At 67.1% G+C, this 17,933-nt stretch overlaps 1 protein-coding gene across 1 annotated transcript in view; it reads right to left on the reverse strand.

Moving 5' to 3' along the window:
* The window catches only part of PIEZO1 (piezo type mechanosensitive ion channel component 1 (Er blood group)), a 55,130-nt gene that overhangs the window by 506 nt on the left and 36,691 nt on the right, over positions 1-17,933 (reverse strand). Inside the window, exons 11-50 of the mRNA XM_082437156.1 lie at positions 17,738-17,838; positions 17,146-17,406; positions 16,376-16,487; positions 16,062-16,240; positions 15,815-15,963; positions 15,560-15,742; positions 15,077-15,189; positions 14,807-14,961; positions 14,494-14,670; positions 13,918-14,043; positions 13,640-13,840; positions 12,982-13,186; positions 10,054-10,158; positions 9,252-9,405; positions 8,790-9,033; positions 8,609-8,705; positions 8,346-8,517; positions 7,850-7,939; positions 7,684-7,778; positions 7,337-7,408; positions 6,658-6,758; positions 6,119-6,200; positions 5,992-6,048; positions 5,730-5,902; positions 5,507-5,592; positions 5,103-5,294; positions 4,756-5,014; positions 4,495-4,683; positions 4,022-4,283; positions 3,687-3,840; positions 3,461-3,608; positions 3,165-3,379; positions 2,874-3,032; positions 2,646-2,793; positions 1,091-1,279; positions 893-985; positions 641-813; positions 444-566; positions 290-369; positions 20-209 (exon numbers count right to left, since the gene is read on the reverse strand). Of these exons, the coding sequence (XP_082293282.1) occupies positions 20-209; positions 290-369; positions 444-566; positions 641-813; positions 893-985; positions 1,091-1,279; positions 2,646-2,793; positions 2,874-3,032; positions 3,165-3,379; positions 3,461-3,608; positions 3,687-3,840; positions 4,022-4,283; positions 4,495-4,683; positions 4,756-5,014; positions 5,103-5,294; positions 5,507-5,592; positions 5,730-5,902; positions 5,992-6,048; positions 6,119-6,200; positions 6,658-6,758; positions 7,337-7,408; positions 7,684-7,778; positions 7,850-7,939; positions 8,346-8,517; positions 8,609-8,705; positions 8,790-9,033; positions 9,252-9,405; positions 10,054-10,158; positions 12,982-13,186; positions 13,640-13,840; positions 13,918-14,043; positions 14,494-14,670; positions 14,807-14,961; positions 15,077-15,189; positions 15,560-15,742; positions 15,815-15,963; positions 16,062-16,240; positions 16,376-16,487; positions 17,146-17,406; positions 17,738-17,838 (6,064 nt within the window). The remainder of the gene's footprint in view (positions 1-19; positions 210-289; positions 370-443; positions 567-640; positions 814-892; positions 986-1,090; positions 1,280-2,645; positions 2,794-2,873; positions 3,033-3,164; positions 3,380-3,460; positions 3,609-3,686; positions 3,841-4,021; positions 4,284-4,494; positions 4,684-4,755; positions 5,015-5,102; positions 5,295-5,506; positions 5,593-5,729; positions 5,903-5,991; positions 6,049-6,118; positions 6,201-6,657; positions 6,759-7,336; positions 7,409-7,683; positions 7,779-7,849; positions 7,940-8,345; positions 8,518-8,608; positions 8,706-8,789; positions 9,034-9,251; positions 9,406-10,053; positions 10,159-12,981; positions 13,187-13,639; positions 13,841-13,917; positions 14,044-14,493; positions 14,671-14,806; positions 14,962-15,076; positions 15,190-15,559; positions 15,743-15,814; positions 15,964-16,061; positions 16,241-16,375; positions 16,488-17,145; positions 17,407-17,737; positions 17,839-17,933) is intronic.

Consider the following 17,933-nt stretch of genomic DNA (forward strand, 5'->3'; position numbering starts at 1 on the left):
CTGGCCCCGCCGCACTCACCCGTAGCCGGCCAGGAAGCCCAGGCTGGGCGGGCTGACCTTGTCGCTGAAGATGACCATGGGCAGCAGGTTGCAGTCAGCCTGGCAGTCCTGCAGCTCGATGACCCACCACTCGAGGAAGCCGGCTGCCCCCGAGCCCACTCGCTCCCTGCGCAGCTGGATGCGCACGCCGAGGTAATCGGCCTCCTCGTCTGGGTCGGAACCAGGAGGCGTCAGGCCGGCGCCGAGGCCACGGCCGGCACCCCCGCCCCGGCACCCCCGCCCCACTTACTGGGCTGCAGCTGCTTCACGGGGTTGGCTTCAGGCCCGTTGGGGGCACGGATGTACTTGGGGAAGAGGTGGGGGATGATCCTGCGGGGAGGAGGCCGGCAGGTCAGGCCCAGCCCAGCCCTCCCGCAGCCCCCCGGCCCCCAGGCCCCACTCACACGGACTGGTCCGAGGTGCCCTCCAGCAGGCTGGCCAGCTGCCTCCGGGCGGTGCTGTTGGGGGCCAGGCCCAGGGTGTGCTTCTCGTTGGTGTACTCCACCGTGCCGCCCTTGGCCAGGTCCCTACGACAGCACGCGGTGTGACCCCCCACGGGCGTGCTCCCCACCAGCCCAGCCCCTCCTGTCCCAGGACGCACCTCTGGAAGTTCCAGGTGAAGCGCAGGGTGATGTCGGCGGTGCCGTTATACAGCTCCCGTTTCATCTGCGCCCGGCTTGGCGGGCTGATGCGCCAAAGCGCCCCGGAGCTCCCCTCGATCTGCGCCGTGACGATGTCCTCGGGGCCGTACTGGCTGATGAACTGCATGGCCAGCTGGGTGGAGGGCGGCACCTCAGCGGGGCGCAGCCAGGCCCCCTCCCATCCCGGCGTCTGCGTTTGGGGGGGCACTCACTGGGTGAGGGTCAAACTGCTTGGACAGCTCCTCGTAGGCTTGGTGCGTGAAGGGCACGATGGACGGCTGCTGGGCGCTCATGGTGAACAGGGGCTGGCAGTGGGGACACGGTGACGTGGCGCTAGGGGAGCTCCCCCGCCCCAGGCCACCAGCAGCCACGGGAGGGCGAGCTCGCCTCCCAGGCAGGGGGCTGCTCACCTCGTAGCCACCCAGCTTGAGGGTGACGGTGACGTCAGTGGGCTGGTTGACGACGCCGACCACGGACCGCACGAGGGACATGAAGAGCAGCGGGAACCAGATGATGGCCACGAGGAACAGGATGATGAGGCCGCCCATGCCGTACTTGACGATCTTCTTCTTCTTCTGCCCCTTGGGCTGTGGGTATCTCTGGGGGTGGGGGACATGGGGCACACAGGTCACCCGGCACGCCTCTGCGCCGTGCCCTGAGCAGCCTGCCTCCCTGCTCTGTGGCGGCGGGCGCCGTGCTCTCAGGCTCCCCTGTGGCCCCCACGAAGTCGAGCCTTGACTGAGCATTGAAGCCGTGGCAGTGAAGACAGTGGGGACTGGGGAGTAGAGCCCAGAGCCAGAAACAGACCCTTCCTTTGCGACTCTGCAGAGGAGTGGCTGGACGCCCACATACCGAAGAGCCACGTTGGGCCCTTAAAGCCTCGGCAAAAGTGAACTCGAACCTAAGACCTAAAACGGTAAAAGCCTTCGGGGCAAATCTCCCTGAGAAGGATCTAGTGTTCGGAGTACACAAAGAACTCTCACAACGACAGAAAACCACCCAAGTAAAAGCCGGCAAAAAATGTGAACGGACGCGTCTCCAAAGGTGATACACGAGTGACCGACAAGCACAGGAAAAGATGCTTGACATTATTAGTCACCAGGAAATGAAAGAACCGCGGTGAGAGACCGCCTCACCCCTGCCAGGACCGGTGAGATCAGACAGTAACAAGTGGGCAGGCAGGATGGCGCCCCCCCCCGGCAACACCCACGCGGCTCCTCGGAATGGGAGCCTGGAGCCCCCAGAGGTGCTGAGTTCCACTCCTAGGTGTGCACCAGGAGAAAAGCGGGCCTGTGGCCGCAGTTCTAGACGTGAATGGCCGTGGGGGCATTTTTTAGGACACCCAGAAGGCTTATTACGGTGGAATACTACTCAGCCCCGAGAAGAAATAAAACCGTGACATGGCTGTGTGGATAAACCTGGGCCGCGTCGTGCTGAGAGAAGCCAGTCACGGGAGGCCACGTGTCCCATGGTTCCACGTAAGTGGCACGATAGGAACAGGCACATCCATGTAGAAGATGGACGGGGGCCAGGGGCTGGGGGCTGAGTGTTAGTGGGAGCGGGGCTTCTGTCTGGACGATGAGCACCGTCTTAAATTGTGCTGACGGTTGCGTAAGTCTGAACAGACTAGAAACCACCAAACTGGAGGTGTGTGAATTTTATCAATAAAACTGCTAAAAACCCCACAGAAACCCAGTTAACGTCTTAGTGCCCATACCATGACCCGTGCTAGTGAACCAGGGCCCGAGAAGCCAGGCCTCTCCTGCCCGGCGTCTGCTCAGGCCCCTCTGTGGCTGGCCACCCCAACACGGCCACATTCACTGTCCCCTCGAAGAAGCCCCTTCTGGCCTCCAGGAAGTTTTTAGGACGATGCTCTCTCATGTTTCGTGGGCTGTGAACCCCAGGAGGGACCCCAGTGGGGAGTGACCACTGTCCCCTGCTACCCCCGCCTCGGGGCCCAGGCACCTTTTCTGTCTCTCGGCTGCACTTGATGATGAAGATGTTGGCATAGATGTCCTCCACGCACATCCAGTTGGACAGGGACAGTGTGGTGTCCGTCCACACCCAGTCCATCACAGCCCGCAGCTCCACCAGGAACGGCACCAGCCGGAACCTGCCGGAGGCCGGGGCACCGTCACGCGGGCCGGCGGGGAGGGCAGCCCTGCCGCAGGTGCCCAGGCCAGCCACACTCACCCCTGGAAGAGGAAGAGGTTCAGGTGGTTGTACTTCTTGGTGAGGAAGTTGCCGAGGATGCGGGTAGGGTAGCCGCAGCGGATCTGGTAGGCAGACAGGGCGAAGTAGATGCATTTGACGAAGTACCACAGCTGGGCCACCGCGTTCTGGCTGAACATCCTGGACGGGACACGAAGCCAGGTCAGGGTGCCTGTCTCGAGGCCGGAGCTCCAAGGTCCCCGACCCAACCCTGCTTCTGCCGGGCACCAGCAGGAACGTGTCTCCAGGCAGGGCCCGAGCCCCGGCACCTACCGCTCGGTGACAGCGGGCAGGATGAAGAACATCCAGAGGTGCACGGCCAGCACCAGGACGACCTGGAAGGCCAGCTTGCCCAGCACGGTCTTGCGCAGGTAGAGGGCGCGGTCCACGACCATGGTGCCAAACTGGATCAGCAACATGACCAGGAAGGCCTCTGGCACCTGGTCGTCTGACAGGGAGGACGTGATGTCTGTGGCCGCCGAGTGCTTCTGTGGCGGGGGAGCAGAGGTCAGGGGCGCAGCCGCAGCTGTGGGGCCCTGTGCTACTGGGGGCCTGGAGACCCGACTCACCCCAAAGGCCCAGAATCCGAAGATGATGATGACGAAGTCGACGACGTCGGCCAGGAACATGAGGGCGTAGACGTCGGTGGCCGCCCGGTACTGAGTGTGCAGGATGTCGTGGAAGAAGCGCCGCACCGGCCAGTATGTGCTCCGGGCCCTGCAGGCGAGCCGCCTCAGTCCAGGCCCCGCTCCTCCCACCCACCCTGGCCTGGGCGCTCCTGGCCAGGTCACTCACAGAGACAGGCAGAAGCTCTGCAGCCGGAGCCCCAGGGCCCTCACTCTTTCGCGGGGGCGGCTCCGCCTCTTCTCGCTCTCTGCAGCCGCCGCCTCCGCTCCCACCTCCTTGCCGTCCTCGCCTTCTGTGGGGGAGCAGCTGCTGCTGAGAGAGCCTACGGCACGGGGGCTGGGCCCAGCTCAGACTCCTGACCGTCCCGAGACCCCCAGGGGCTGCCATTGCCCCACCTCACAGACCAGACCGAGTGCAGGGAGACCACCCCCCTCCACCGAGGGTCACCAGCAGTGGCTCCACTGGGTGGGCCGCGACGGCTGTGCGTGGCCAGGCCCTCGTACCAGTGGCTGCCCGTCCTCTGGGTTCTGTGCTCTCCTTCCTCCTCCTCCTGAGATGCAGGCTGACGCGCCTCTCGTCACGGGGCTCTGGGGGCGCGTCCTTTGCTTCCACCGGGATGTCGTCCTCAGTGGGGGCCCTGGCCGCCCCTGGCTCCCCGTGGGGTCCCAGCAGGGCCGGCTCCTCCTCAGCCCCCTTGTCCTTCCCACCACCCCTGTCATGCTCCTTCGAGAGAGGGTCCCCGTCGTGGTCCCAGAGGCCGTAGCACTGTGGAGAGAGGTGGGGGGCCGGTGAGGAGGCCGGCGTGGCCGCATTGGGCAGCACAGAGCGGGCGAGGTGGCCAGGCCCATGCTGGGCGTCGCGGCGTCCGGCCTGCCTCTTGGAGCAAGATGGCTGGGCGTGTGTGCGTGCGTGTGTGCGACCGTGTGCGCTGTGTGCGTGAGAGGCGGCTGCCCTGCAGCGGGGCGCGTGCGCTCACCAGCAGCTGGGCGCGGTGGAAGAAGAGCACCATGAGCTGCAGCAGGTCGTACTTGACGTAGCTGTCGCTCTTCTCCAGGCCCAGGATGCGTGGCGGGAAGTAGGGCTTGTTTTCGTAGCGCCGCAGCACGGCGTGGCTGTTCCAGGGGAAGAAGCCAAACTGGAACAGGTACTTGGCGACCACTGTGACCTGCAAGGGAGAGGGATCAGCGGGGCGCCAGCCCCCGACCCGCACCCCCACTGCCAGCCCGGCGATGCCCACCTCGGTGAAAACAATGGCTGTCATCCAGAAGCGCTTGCTGGGCCGTGGGATGGACAGCGTGGCCCACAGGAAGACCAGCACGGGCAGCACCAGGGAGGCGGTCGAGGCGGTGACCATGTGGTTGAGGATGATGACGAAGTAGCAGAGCAGCTCCGAGTGGGCGGCCACGCACTGGTACACGGCCTCCAGCAGCCGCAGCGCGCGGCCCTGTCCTGCCGCGAACCGCTCAGCCTCCTCCAGCTCCGGGATGTGCAGGCACCTGCGGGGGGACCAGGCTCAGAGCCTCTGCGGCCACCAGGCAGGCCTGGGCCCACCGGCCCGCCCGCCGTACACCCCTCCCTGCGCACCTGTCCAGGAGCAGCTCACTGGCTGTGCGCATTGTGGCGCGGCCGCCGGCGGGAAGCTCCCGGGAGCCGTGCAGCGAAGCCCCGGGCTCGGTGACCATCTCCTCGCTGCTGCTGTGGGTGTTGTAGCTGGTGCTCAGGGGGCTGCTGATGTCCTCGGTCATGCTGCTCAGTGGCTCCTCCGCCCCCAGCCCGCTGCAGGAGGGCAGGGTCACAAGGTGGCCTGCGCTCCCCTCGGGCTCTGGGACAGGCCTGGAGGGCTTCGGGGTCTCCGGTGGATGAGGGCCCAGCCGCTGCCTGCCCCTGTGCAGCGGCCCAGGTGCCGGGGCTGGACCTCACTCTGGGCCAAAGCCAGGCCGGCGGGGTGGGTCCCCGCTCCGGCTTGAGCCCCCAGACCCCTCTCCTACCTCGATGGTGTGCTCAGCACATCACGGATCATTTCAGCTTCGCTGGCGTACAGCTGGTCCAGCACGTCCCGCCGCACCTCTCCGCCCTGCAGGGCGGCGAGGGGCTCAGGGCAGCCGCAGTGGGCAAGAAGGCGTCAGGGGTGCCCTCAGTGGGCGTGGCGTGGAGTGCAGGGGGCAGGGCGGGGCAGGGCGGGGCAGGGCGGGGCAGGGGCAGCCCACTCACCCGGAGCAGCTCCTGCGTGAGCAGGTAGCGTTCCGCGCGCAGCACGTCGCTCGTGGCGCGGTGGTGCCGCGTGAAGTCGTGCAGCCAGCGCACCAGCCCGTCCACCAGCGCCTGGCCCAGCACCCACAGGAGCTGCATGGTGCTCAGCGCGCGCCGCATCACGTGGCTGCGGCCTGCGGCGGGGGCGGGGCAGGAGGGCGCTGGAGGGACGCCTACGGGGAGACCCCCAGCCCCCCGGCCCCTAGCCCTCGGGCCAACTCACCAGCCACCTCATCCTCCAAGCCCTCCGCCAGCTCTGCCTCCTGGCCTGGGTCGCCTCCTGGGCACAGGGGTGCCGGTCAGCACCTTGCAGCCCCACCTCCCTGCAACCCGCCGGCAGCCGGACTCACCTGTGGGCAGCTGCTCTGCCCGCTCCCGCCGCTGCTGGTGCAGCACCGTCTGGGCGTTGGTCACCCACGCCTGGTACGCCATCTGCAGGCCAGGGCCCTGGCTTAGCACTCGGCCTCCCCTGACCTTCTGATCCCATTAGCCGAGGGGCCTGGGGTTAGGAGGCTGAGCTGGGGGCCGTCAGCTCCGTGAGCCCAGGCAGGAAATGGGCCATGGAACTGTGCGGGGAGGACCGAGCGGTGCGTGCAGCCCACCCAGCGTGTCCTGCTTGTCAGCGCCAGGCCCCGTGCTGAGAGCCAAGGGCCCAAAGATGCACAGGAGAACGTGTGTCCAGCACACGCTGAGCCCGTCTCCAGGCTCCAGTGGCCACCACAGGCCTGGGTGATCGGAGGGACACACAGCTGCCTGTGACCTGTACCCCCAGAGCCTGCTCTCCCACTCGACTTGTGGGCGCAGGAGATCGGGATGGGGCCGGGTAGGCTCCCTAGGCCCTGGGGGCGTCCGTCCTCCTCGTGCGGCCCTAGCCAGCCCAGGCGCTCACCTGGAAGGCACTCTGTGCTGACGGCCGGGGGTCCTCAGGCTGGGCCGCCTCCTCCTCCTCGCTGTCAGACTCGAACAGGAAGTAGTCCCCGGAGTGGATGACTGTGGGCAGGGGTCACTGAGAGCTGGCCGCCCCCACGGCTGGGCTCTGCCCGTCCCTCCTCCTCCCCCGGACCCTCGAGTCCGTCTCCTCGGTTTGGGGTAGGTCCAGTTAACAGCCTGGCCACGCCGGGTTCCCTCAGCAGCCTGTGACCCTGGGCCAAGGCCTGCACGCCACCCTCCCCCAAGGGATGGCCGCAGGGGCTGGGGGCCTGTGGCACGTGCACGGGACACAGGCGGGAGCGGTGGGACGAGACCAGACTGCGTGAGAGGAACGCGTGGGGGCAGGGCGGGGAAAGCAGGGGCAGTGCCGACCGGCAGCCAGGATCCAGACTTCCGAGCCCGAGCGTTAGGAAGCAGGAGGCAAACGGGGCCTGTGGTCGGGGACACGGCCCGACGACAGCGAGACGCGGCACGAGGCCTGAGAGCCCGCACACACGGCTCCTGGGGGGCGCTGGCCAGGTCAGCGCAGGGCGCGCTCCCTCTGTCCCGGGGGGAGACAGCGGCCAGGGTGGGGGAGGCCTGCCTGGCGCGCAGCAGCTCTGAGAGGGCAGCCAGGGCGGGCCGGGTGGGGGCAGTACCTGTGGCGTGGTCCAGCCAGGGCCGCCACCACTGTGGCCGTGGCGAGGAGGAGCCGCCTGGACTGCCGGGCCCTGTGGAGAGGCGGGGTGAGCGGGGCCAGCGGGGAGCCCCCAGGGCAACAAAGGGGCCACGTGTGGTGCCACGGGAGGGGCAGAGGACAAACCACAAGTGCAGACGGATAGTCAGGGGCCGGCCACGTGGCCTCTGGGGACAGACAGTGACCAAGCAGCACAGGGTAGTCGGGCCGGAAGCCCCGTGGGATGTCACACGGCACAGACACAGGCAGGCTCCAGCGGGCATGGACGCACGGGAACGCAGGGCCTGCTGAGGCTCCGTCCACACTCACCTGGCTCCTGGCTGGGGTCCAGGGAGCCCTGAAGGTGGCTGCGGCCGGCCCGGCCCTGCCTGTGCTTCTCCTGCTTGGCCCGGATGCGCTCCATCCTGCAGGGCGGGGGGCGGCTCAGTGCGGGGCGGGGCCAGAGAGCCCGTGGCCCCACCCACACGGCACCTACTGTCTTTTCAGCTGGGCCAGCGACTTCTCCTCCGCCCTGCGGTGGAGCTCGATGGTCTTGAGGTTGGCAGTGTTGTAGAGGGCAAAGCCCCTGTGGGGCAGCGAGGGGGGTGGGGCATCAGCTCCGGCTCAGCCAGGCATCCCAGGTCCTGCCCGCTCACAGCAGCAGGGGCCCAGCCCACCGAGCTTGACCCCTGCCTTGTCGAGTGCTGCTTCTGTGAGAGGGAGACCCTCCCGCAGCCTCCAGTCTTACGGGGTAGAAGATGCGGGGGGGGATGGGAGAGCCGTTGGCCCAACAGCTGAAGTGCGGGGACGCACCCTCGGGCCAGCGCGGTGGCCACAACTGGCCCGAAGCGCCAGCTGGTGCCAGAGCCCGGGCCGAGGTCAGGTACCACCGGGGTATGGAGAAGGTCCTAGCGGGTCTGTCTCCTTGGTTCTCCCTCTAGGGAACGGGTCACGTCATGGAGGGCCGGCCCGGGGCGCGGCGGGGGGCCCACCTGGAGGCCTGCAGGGCAGTGGCGCGGAGCTCGGCCCGGACATGCAAGAAGTAGTAGCTGAGGAAGACGCGGCGCTGCAGCAGCAGGAACAGGAAGCAGACGCTGTCCCACAGGACGCCCGCCTCCTCCACCGGCAGCAGGCAGTCCTGGTCGCGGCCCAGCATCTCCTTGGCTGCGGATGGACGCCAGCCAGGTCAGGGTCCTGGAAGCCGCGTGCGTCCCCACGCGCCTTGGGGCCCCGGCCGCCTGCCTCGCCCACTCACGGTTGTAGTAGCCTTTGACCGTGCACACGAGGCTGAAGAGCTGGATGACCCAGCAGAAGCTGCTCTGCATCTGCTCCACGAAGACGCAGGACAGCAGCTGAGGGCGGGAGGAGCAGGGTCAGGCTGGGCGCCCCGGGCGGCGGCTGGGGGCTGGGGGCCGGGGGCCGGGGGTCGGGCTCACCGAGAGCATGTTCTTGGAGACGATGACGGTGACGTTGTAGAGAATGAGGCAGTCCCACAGCACGAGGCGGGCGCGCGTGTCCTTCTGCTGCAGGCTGGTACCAAACAGCAGCAGGTAGAAGCAGGCCAGCAGGTAGCCCAGCCCGAAGATGCTGACGCGCGTGGCGCCCGTGACGAACACCACCACCAGTACCAGCCAGAAGAGGTAGCGGAAGACGGCCACCTTCAGCGTGTCGAGGTAGGACCTGCCGGGCGGAGCGTCACTCTGGGCCCTGGTCACCGCCGCCTCCGCCGCAGCCCGGGACCAGAGGAACTCCCGGGCGGCCCCTCTGCTGCGGGGTCGGCCTCCGCCCCTCGCCCCGGCCACAGAGACACCCCTGGCAGCACGCAGCCTGGCTCAGTCCCGCTTGAGCCCAGGCGCATCTGTCGGCCCCGGGAGCCCCGCGGCCTCTGCGACACCCACCTGCAGTGGATGAAGTTGGGCACGGGGTTGGGCTCCCCCTGCAGCGGCTCCAGGCGGTCAGTGTTAACGCCTGCCATGAGCTGCCACTCCTCCGTGCGCTCGGCCAAGAACACCTGCCACTGCTGGGCGGCGCAGAGCAGCAGGAGGACGTCACCTGTGGGCACACAGGAGGCCACTGCCGCGCCGCGCCGCGCCCCGGGAAGCGCTGGCTGCACAGAGGCCTGGCCCACGACGGGGCACAGGGCACGTCCTGCCCGGCTGCTCTCATCCCCCAGGCCCTGGGGGGCACAGGGGCTGGGCAGAAGCGTGCACGCGTGTTCACGCCGGCATCTACACACAGCGTGGACGTGCACGTGGGTGCTGGGGAACACGCCTGTGTACACGTTCTGCATGTGTACACACGGGGGTCTACAGGCACCACACGGGTGTCAGGAAACGCCCACGGGAGCCTGACTGCACACCACGTGGCATCAGTCTGTGCACACCTGTGTCCTCCCCCACATCCACACTTGTGTGCACACCCATGCCCACCTGTGTCCACACTTGCACGCACACCTGCGCCCACACCGTGTGGCAGGAAGTGCGCATGTGAGGTGGGCCCATGGGACCAGGCACGCTCACGGAACATACGCCCCCGCAGGGAACTGCAGAACTGGACCAGCCGGCAAGGCCGGGATGATGCAGCCCTCGCTGGCCGGAGAGGAGGGTCGGCGCCCGCCTGCCACCTACCCCGCGGGAACCCGCAAGGCTTCCCGCACGGCCAGCAGTGCCGCGTGTGCACGAGGGGCCCCGGGGGACTCACTGATGAGGTTGGTGGCGTTGGGGGCACTGAAGAAGTCAGGCAGGTAGAGCCACCGGATCAGGGCAGAGTTCACGGGGACGGCCCGGCTCCAGCGCCACGGGTAGTCTGTGGGAAGAGGGTGCCCATCACCCACCACCCCAGCCCGTCCCCAGCGTCCCCGGGAGCCGCTCGGGCACCCACTCCCACCCGCAGTCTCCGGAGCGCACAGGACTGGACAGCCCAGTTCTCACGGACGTGTGCCCAGGCGCCAGTGGCTGGGGAGGGGGTACATGGGCAGGTGGGCGGGCACGGCCCTGCGTGTGGGCCACGGTCGGCGTGGACCCGAATGAGGCTTCACTGCGCACCTGTCAGAATGGCTAAAATAAAACCGTGTGGACGCCAAGTGCTGGCGTGGAGGTGAAGGGGCGGGACCACCCTGGGTGCCCATCCCAGAGAAATGAAAACCACGGCCACACAAGCACCTGTGCACCACCAAACGAACGAACGTCCACAGCCCCTTATCCCCGACACCCCAGACCTGGAAACGGCCCAGTGCCATCCACTGGGGGAAAGGTCAAGCCAACTCTGGTGCGTCCAACCCGAGGAAAACTGCCCAGCAAGGAACGTGAGCAAAGCGTCATCCAGGCCACAGCCCGACGCACCTTAACTGCATCTCATGAGAGAAGCCAGACCCCTAGGTTACACCATCCAAAGGCAAACCATAGGGATGGAGACCACGGTGGTCGCCGGGGATGGGTGGGGGGCAGGGACCTGGGGACGGACCAGCTCTACACGCTGGTCAGCACCACAGAGTGAATTCTACTACGTGGTTGGGGGAGCCCGGGACGGAGCGCAGACTGACAGGGGACCTAATGGGACAGCGTGTGTGTGACTCACCTCCCGGGAGGGGCCGGGAAGAAAGGAACTGCCCTAAGTAGCTTTGCAAACGGTGTCTTGACGGAAGAAAGACACTGTCCACCAAGACGAAGGAGGAGCAGTGACACCGCGTAGCAACGCGCACACCCAGGGCCAAGGTCTTGGTTTCTGAATTTCACCCTCCAGTGAAAGGAACCAGGCTCCGTGGGGCGGGGGCCGACTTCCTGGGGATGGAGGCAGGGGGGGTCCCGAGGCAGCAGCGCCTGGTGGGGCCAAGAGTGAGGACGTATCCCAGGGCCAACGCTGGGACAGTGTGAACACAGAGCACCAGCGACAGGCGTGCAGCAGAAGCCTGGGAATAAAGGCCCAGAGTCTCTACAGATGAGTAAACAACTGGACAGATCAGCGGGGAGAAGGGACAGCTCTTCTTTACACATGATGCTGATCAATCGCCACAGGAGACAGAAAGTCACGGTCAGAGAACCAAACAGCCCCCGCGGGCGGATCCACCGAGCGCGCTAAAGCCAGTGGGCGCGAGTTCACACGGAAACAAGACTCCTGCCGGGTCCTAAGCTCGCCCTGCAAGTGAACACGCGACAGTGACAAGCACCGGCGAGACTGGCGGAAAAGGGGTGTCACCACGATGAGACACACCAGCCCCAACGTGACGCACCGAGACGGGCAAGTCACGGCTGTGGTTTTCTTGCCAAAAGTGCATAACCTGGTCTAAGGGAGAAACACCCGTCGGTGCTGGGTTGAGGGGTGTTCTACAAACGACCACTTCGTGTTCCCCACAGTCTCAAGGTGATGAAAGACAAAGGAGCCCAAGGAGCCGGCCCAAGGGGTCTGCGTGGGGGCCCCTGGGGACAGCCATGCGGGCCTGTGGTTCCGGCCGTGGTTGGTGGCCTGGCACCCATTTTGGTTCTTAACTTTGGGTGCTGTGCTGGGTCGCTTCAGAGGCTGACGTTCCCATCGGGGAAACTGGGTGAAGGACGTTTAGGAACTCTGCTCTGCTTCTGCTACTCTTCAGCCAAAACTCACAGACTGTAACCCAAAAGGGACCTTTCACGGGGCAGGGGCCTGACTTCCAAAAATACTGATGAGGACATCGAAGTGCCTGCCTGGAGGGCGCCACGGGCACCTCTGAGACGCTCTGAACGGGAACGGGAACACAGGATGGATTACACGGCGTTCAGACAGAACCCTGCGCCCGCTGACAAGACAACAGGAAACAGAGCGGGGAGGGAGAGAAATCAAAGCTCCTTCTCGCAGAGAAGCCAAGTAACAAACGTACCAGGAAAGACAGAAATCGAAAATGTCCATTTTAGGAAGTCCCGCCAACGGGAGGGAGAGTCAGCAGACGTGGACACACGGGGCAGAGCGCTGGTCCCCTGACAGGGTGGGCTGGGGACCCCCAACGCCCTGATGGCCGCTTGACTCCCCGTCATGGACCATTCCTGCCCAAGCATTCACCGGTGTCTAAGCACTGGGGCACAACCCACAAATCCAAGTTCAGGGCTTTCTGTAAGCCCCCTGGCCTGACTCTGGAAAGATCACAAGAGACAGAGGCTGGGACAGTCTTGACCAAAGGCGACGGGAGAAGAGGACGGCCAAGCACTCCCGTCAGCTCCTGGTCAAAGCCAACAGCTACCAGGGACATGGCCCTGAGGACGAGGCCGCTGAGTGTGGATGGCGCATCAGACCAGGGTATCATCCAGGGATGGACGGCCGGGCATGGTCACCGCCCTGGGTGTACTGAGCGCGGAGCCCACACAGACTCCCATTTGCCTGGGAAGAGCGTACAGCTGCTCCCTGGACTATTCTCCCAACCTCTCCGGTTGTTTGAAAGTTTTCAAAATAGAACGTTGGGCAAAAAGAACGCAGAGGATTAGGGGAGACCAGCGAGGGGGCCAGCACGGCCCCCGAGAGTCAGCACGGCTGCAGCCCACAGACTCCGTGCACGGGAAGGAGGGGGCTGAGGCCGCTCCAGGGGCTGGGATGCCCAGGTTGGGTGCAACCACGCACGCCCCACTCACCCCGCGCCCACCCCAGCCCGCAGGCCACCCTGCTCACCGATGCACAGGGCGGGGGGGATGCCCAGGCACAGCAGGTACTGGTAGAGCAGGAAGAGCGCCAGGAAGAGGCAGTAGTTGGGCCAGAGGCGGGCGATGGCCTCACGGCGCCGGCGGGTGAGGATGGCCACCAGCCAGCAGCCGTGCAGGATGACCATGAAGTTCATGCGCTGCCCGATCACGTTCACGGCCATCAGGAAGCAGATCTGGGGGCGGCACAGGGGGACAAGGTGACCAGGATGGGGACACAGTGAGCCGGGGGAGGGGTCCTCCTGGCTCTGCCTCTGGGCAGCCTCGGGCGGTAGTGCTTGTGCCCAGGGTAGGGGCAGTGGCCCAGGCTCACGACGGCCCAGGCCACCCTCCTGGAGGGATAGAGAGGCTGGGCACGTTTCCACGGTTGGGGGGAAACCAAGGTAGGGGCTCCGTGGCGGAGTCGAGACTCAGCCCGTCTCCCGCCGGGGCCCCAGCCCCCTGCCCTCACTCTGCAGGCCCCTCTCCAAGCAAGGCCAACTCAGCTGGAGGACCCGGCACCCTCGGTGGCCGCCCCCCTCCCCCCACCCTGGGCCTGCCCATTGCAGAAGGCCCCACAGAGGGTGGGCAAGGACCCCCAGTGGCCCCGCCCAGCCCAGGGAGGGGGCGAGGGTCGACGCCCGCCTCACCTCCAGCCCAAATTTGTAGAAGAAGAAGTTGACGAAGTACTTGAGGCAGCTGGGCAGGTCGCGGTCCAGCCGCTGGCGGGTGCCGTCGGCACAGACGGCCTGGGCCGGCAGCGGGGCCAGCTGGTGCCGGCGGCGGTGGTAGTCCTGGCACCGGTACACCACGGCCTCGAACACCAGCAGCAGCAGGATCTGCAGGTGGTTCTGGGGGGCGCGGGCAGTCAGGCCCCGCCCACCCCCTGGCTCCACCACCCCACCTGGCCCACCCGCCCCGCACTCACTTGGATGTAGCCCAGGTTCGGGAAGCCCTTCCGCACCCCAAACCAGTTGGCGGGGTCGATGGGTCCCCGGTACAGCAAGGACTCGTGGATCTCCGTCTTCTGCAGGTTCGTGCTGTTGGGAAAGGGCTGGGGGAGGGGCGGCGTCAGCACCGGCTCCCCACCAGGAACCGGACGCTGACCCCAGGGACCGCCAGCCCCGTGTGACACCCCGGCTGCAGCCACAGCTCCAACGGGTCTGGGCCAGAGCACGGCTGTCCCCAACCAGGGACACGGGGGGCTGTCAGCCTCCCCGCCACCTCGGCGGTGACAGGGAGGCCACCAGCAGGGCCTGGGAGAGTGAAGAGAAGTCAATGGGTGGGCTTCCCTGAGCAGCCCCGCACTTCCCTCCAGTGGACGTCGGGCCTCTGTACCCCTCACACCAGGACCTGTGCTTCCGTCAGGGAGTCAGCCAGGTCGGGACACATCTCTGAACCCAGATGTCTCGACCTGGGGAGCGGGTCCTCCGCGGGAAGCCCAGGCCCCAGGGACAGGCCCCCTGCGTCCGTCCCTCCACCCGAGCCAGAGCAGCGGCCGTACCTCGGTGCAGTTGCTGGCGTACTCGTGGGGGCTGACGACCTTCAGCTGGTACAGCATCTTGCACACGATGATGACACAGGTCCACACGGTGGCCAGGCAGGAGGCCATGGGCCGGAAGCGGGGGTAGGGCAGGGCGAAGGCCCAGAGCACGACCAGCAGGAAGTTCAGCACCGACACCTGTGGGCAGGCGGGCAGTGGCTGCGGAGCAGTGGCGGCAGAGCTGCGCCCTCCCCACGGGCCCACGATCCGCAGCCACGCGCCGGTACCGGCTCCAGGGAGGCCAGCGAGGGTGCCTGAGCGTGCCCGCACTCACCTCCTCCAGGGCCACCCACACGGTGTACAGGGCCACTAGCTTAAAGACGTGCAGCTCCAGCAGGCGCCGCGTGAGCACTTGCGTGCGGGTGAGAACGTCCGAGAAGCTGGCGGCCAGGTCCAGTAGCCGCTCTGCCACCAGGCCCCACTTGCTGGCTGGGGGGTTGGGGGGACGGTGAGGAGGAGGGGACAGGGCCTCTGTGGCCTGGGCCGTTCCGTCCCGTGTACTGACGGGGCTCCGGGGCTCAGGGTCCGGGCACCTTGAGCTTACCCTCCGGGACCTGTGTGGCCTGGTGGGGGCCGGCCACGCCCAGCCCCTCGTCTCTGGGTGCCGCCTCCTCTTCCTCTTGCTGCAGCAGGGGGGTCCCGCTCACCGTGTCCTGCCTGGGACAGGGCCCCGAAGTGTCCTTCCCTCCCGCGTTCCTGGGGTGTCCTGCAGCCCCTCCCATTCCTGTCCCCCCAGGGACAAGAGAAGCCCCACCTGCCACCCCCCACCCGGCGCTGGGACCCCTGTGCTGCAGCCACTAGGTGGGAGAGTGGGGCCCGGCTTGACGTCGTGATCCCCGCGGGTCGAAGAAAACATCCAGTACCTGAGGCCCCGGCACCTGCAGGCAGCGGCCGAGGCCTCAACCCTGTTCCGGGTCTCGCGCCCTCACCGTACAGCCTCCATTCCCGCCCAAGACCGGCCTTCCCCTGTGCGGGTTCAGGGGACACTCTGCAGACCCCCAGGCCCCAGGAGGAAGGATGGGCGCACCTGTGAGCCCGGCGCAGGGTGCGGGCGCTGGGCGGGGGGCGGTGCTCGGGGTCGGTGAGCTGCATGAAGGGCCTGTGGAAGTAGTGCAGCTGCAGGATACAGGCGAGCAGGAAGAAGCCAGGCACCAGGATGCTGGAGAAGAGCTCGGACACGCTGAACTGCTCCAGGCCCAGGTCCCCCAGCCTGTGTGGGAGGCGGGGTCAGGACCGGCAGCACGCCAGCCGCAGCCCCCTCCCCACTGCGCCCCAGACTCACTGCTCATCCGTGAGGCCAGTCAGGTTGCGCCAGTAGGCGGGGAAGTCCTGGAACTGGAAGGTGTAGACGGCCACCAGCACCAGCATGGTGTAGGCCACCACCAGCCACCAGAACGCCTTGAGCAGCTTCCGCCACAGGCTGTAGTAGACCTGCCGGCCGGCCAGGCGCAGTGAGGTCAGCCCACGCGGCCCTGCACGCCCGCGCCCCGCGCCCCATGTCCCCACGCCCCGCGCCCCGCCCCCGGTACCTGGAAGAGGGTGAGGCAGAGCAGGAAGAGGAGCATGTAGACGATCTTGTACACGACAAGGCGGCCGGCGAAGCTGACCACGACGAACATGCCGGCGCACACGTAGACCCAATACTTGGCGGACACGCCCCTGACGAGCTCCCCCAGGCTCCGCAGCAGCGTCCGCGTCCGCACGGGCTCTGCGGGCCAGGCAGGGCGGGGTGGGGTGAGGGGGGCGCGGCTTCAGGACCAGGCGGGTGGGGGAGGGGCCGCGCCCGCGACCCCCTTCCCCCCTTCCCCCCTTCCCCCCTTCCCCCGCCACCCGGCCCACTCACCTGTGGCGGCCACGGTGACCTCCATCAGCGCCACGGGGTCCCGCGCCCTCTTCAGCAGCTTCTCCTTCACAAACTGGCGCAGCAGGAGCCAGAAGGTCAGGGTGCACAGCAGCTGGGGGGCGGAGGCAGCGTCACTGAGTGGGGGCCGGTACCCCAAAGCCGGGCCCGGCCGGAGGAGACGGGAGCCGGGGGTGAGACCGCAGCGGGAAGGCGGCCCGCCCGGCGCCCATGCGCCAGCCTCCCTGCTGGCAGAAGCTCAGCCTCTCCTACGCGCGCACAAGTTCACACACAGACGCACACGCTCCCACACAGCAGCTCCTGCACTCACACACCACCCCGTTTGCACACAGACTCGCAGGTGAACGCGGGGTCACAGGTGTTTGCACACTTGCAGGCTCCTGGGCTCGCACAGTGAGATATAACTAACCCACAGGCCCCCAACACGTGACTGGCAGCAGCACGGACGTCCAGGTGCAATGGCCTGTCCCAGAAGGGGACATGGCGAAGGCACAGACACTCGCTGAGACCCAGGGGCCGCGTGTGATGCTCACAGAGCCCGTGTCAGGCAGATGGGATGGCACCCCCAGCAACACGAGGTCATCACTCGTTCATTCAACAAACGCTCTTCGAGCAACTACTCCGGGCTGGCTGGGTGACCCTGGTGACAACCAGACACGGGCCCCGGGCCCCAGAGCGCGCACGGCACTGGGAGCTGGACGACGGGCAGCGTGGCGTCCTCACAGGCGCTCAAGGGGCGGCAGCAGACTCACCATGGCGCCCAGGTCCAGGCAGGGGTAGCGGGTGTGCTCCAGCCCCAGCTGGCGCAGGCTGACGGGGCCCAGGGCGGTGGGCAGCTCGGGCTGCAGGTCCATGGCCCACACATAGCGCAGGCTGCAGAGCGCCAGCCCGTAGAGCAGGATGAACGGCGAGCAGAGCATGGCCATCTGGTGGCGGCTGCGTACGGTCCAGATGAGACAGGCCCAGAGCAGCAGCACGAAGGTCAGCCAGCTGTGATACGTGATGCTCCACACCTGGACGGCCGGGGCGTGGGTAGGGCTGCGTGGGACACCCGGCCTGGCACCCAGCCCCCGTTCCCCCAGGCTGACGAGGCGGTGGGCCCCCGGGGCCGGGGCGGTGCTCCGACAGGAAGGCCAACCTGCCCCGCTGGCCCGGGCACACCCACATACCCACCGCACGTATGCGCACACTCACACACGCGCCTGGGGGCTGGCCGGGGCTGCTCTTGGCCTAGCAGGTCGCAGCCCCAACCGCTTCTGGCGACAAGGCACCGGGACACCATCTGTCGCGAGGGAGCCCGCGGGAAGCCCCAGCCCGAGGGGTGGCCCGGGCCAGTGCCCTTACCATCATGGCAATGAGGGCACAGACGTAGCTCTGGTCCATGACGAGGTGGCCCAGGCCGTGCAACGGAGACGTCTCCTTAAGCCCACTCAGCCTGGGGTGCGCTGAGGGGTGAGGGCAGGGGTCACCAGGGAGGCGAGACCCCTGCTGGGGAAACTCCAGCGTCAACAGGCCCGAGCCCCTTGCCCACGCCCGACTG

The sequence above is a fragment of the Balaenoptera physalus genome (assembly GCF_965194825.1).
Source record: "Balaenoptera physalus genome assembly, chromosome: 19".
NCBI lineage: Eukaryota > Metazoa > Chordata > Mammalia > Artiodactyla > Balaenopteridae > Balaenoptera > Balaenoptera physalus.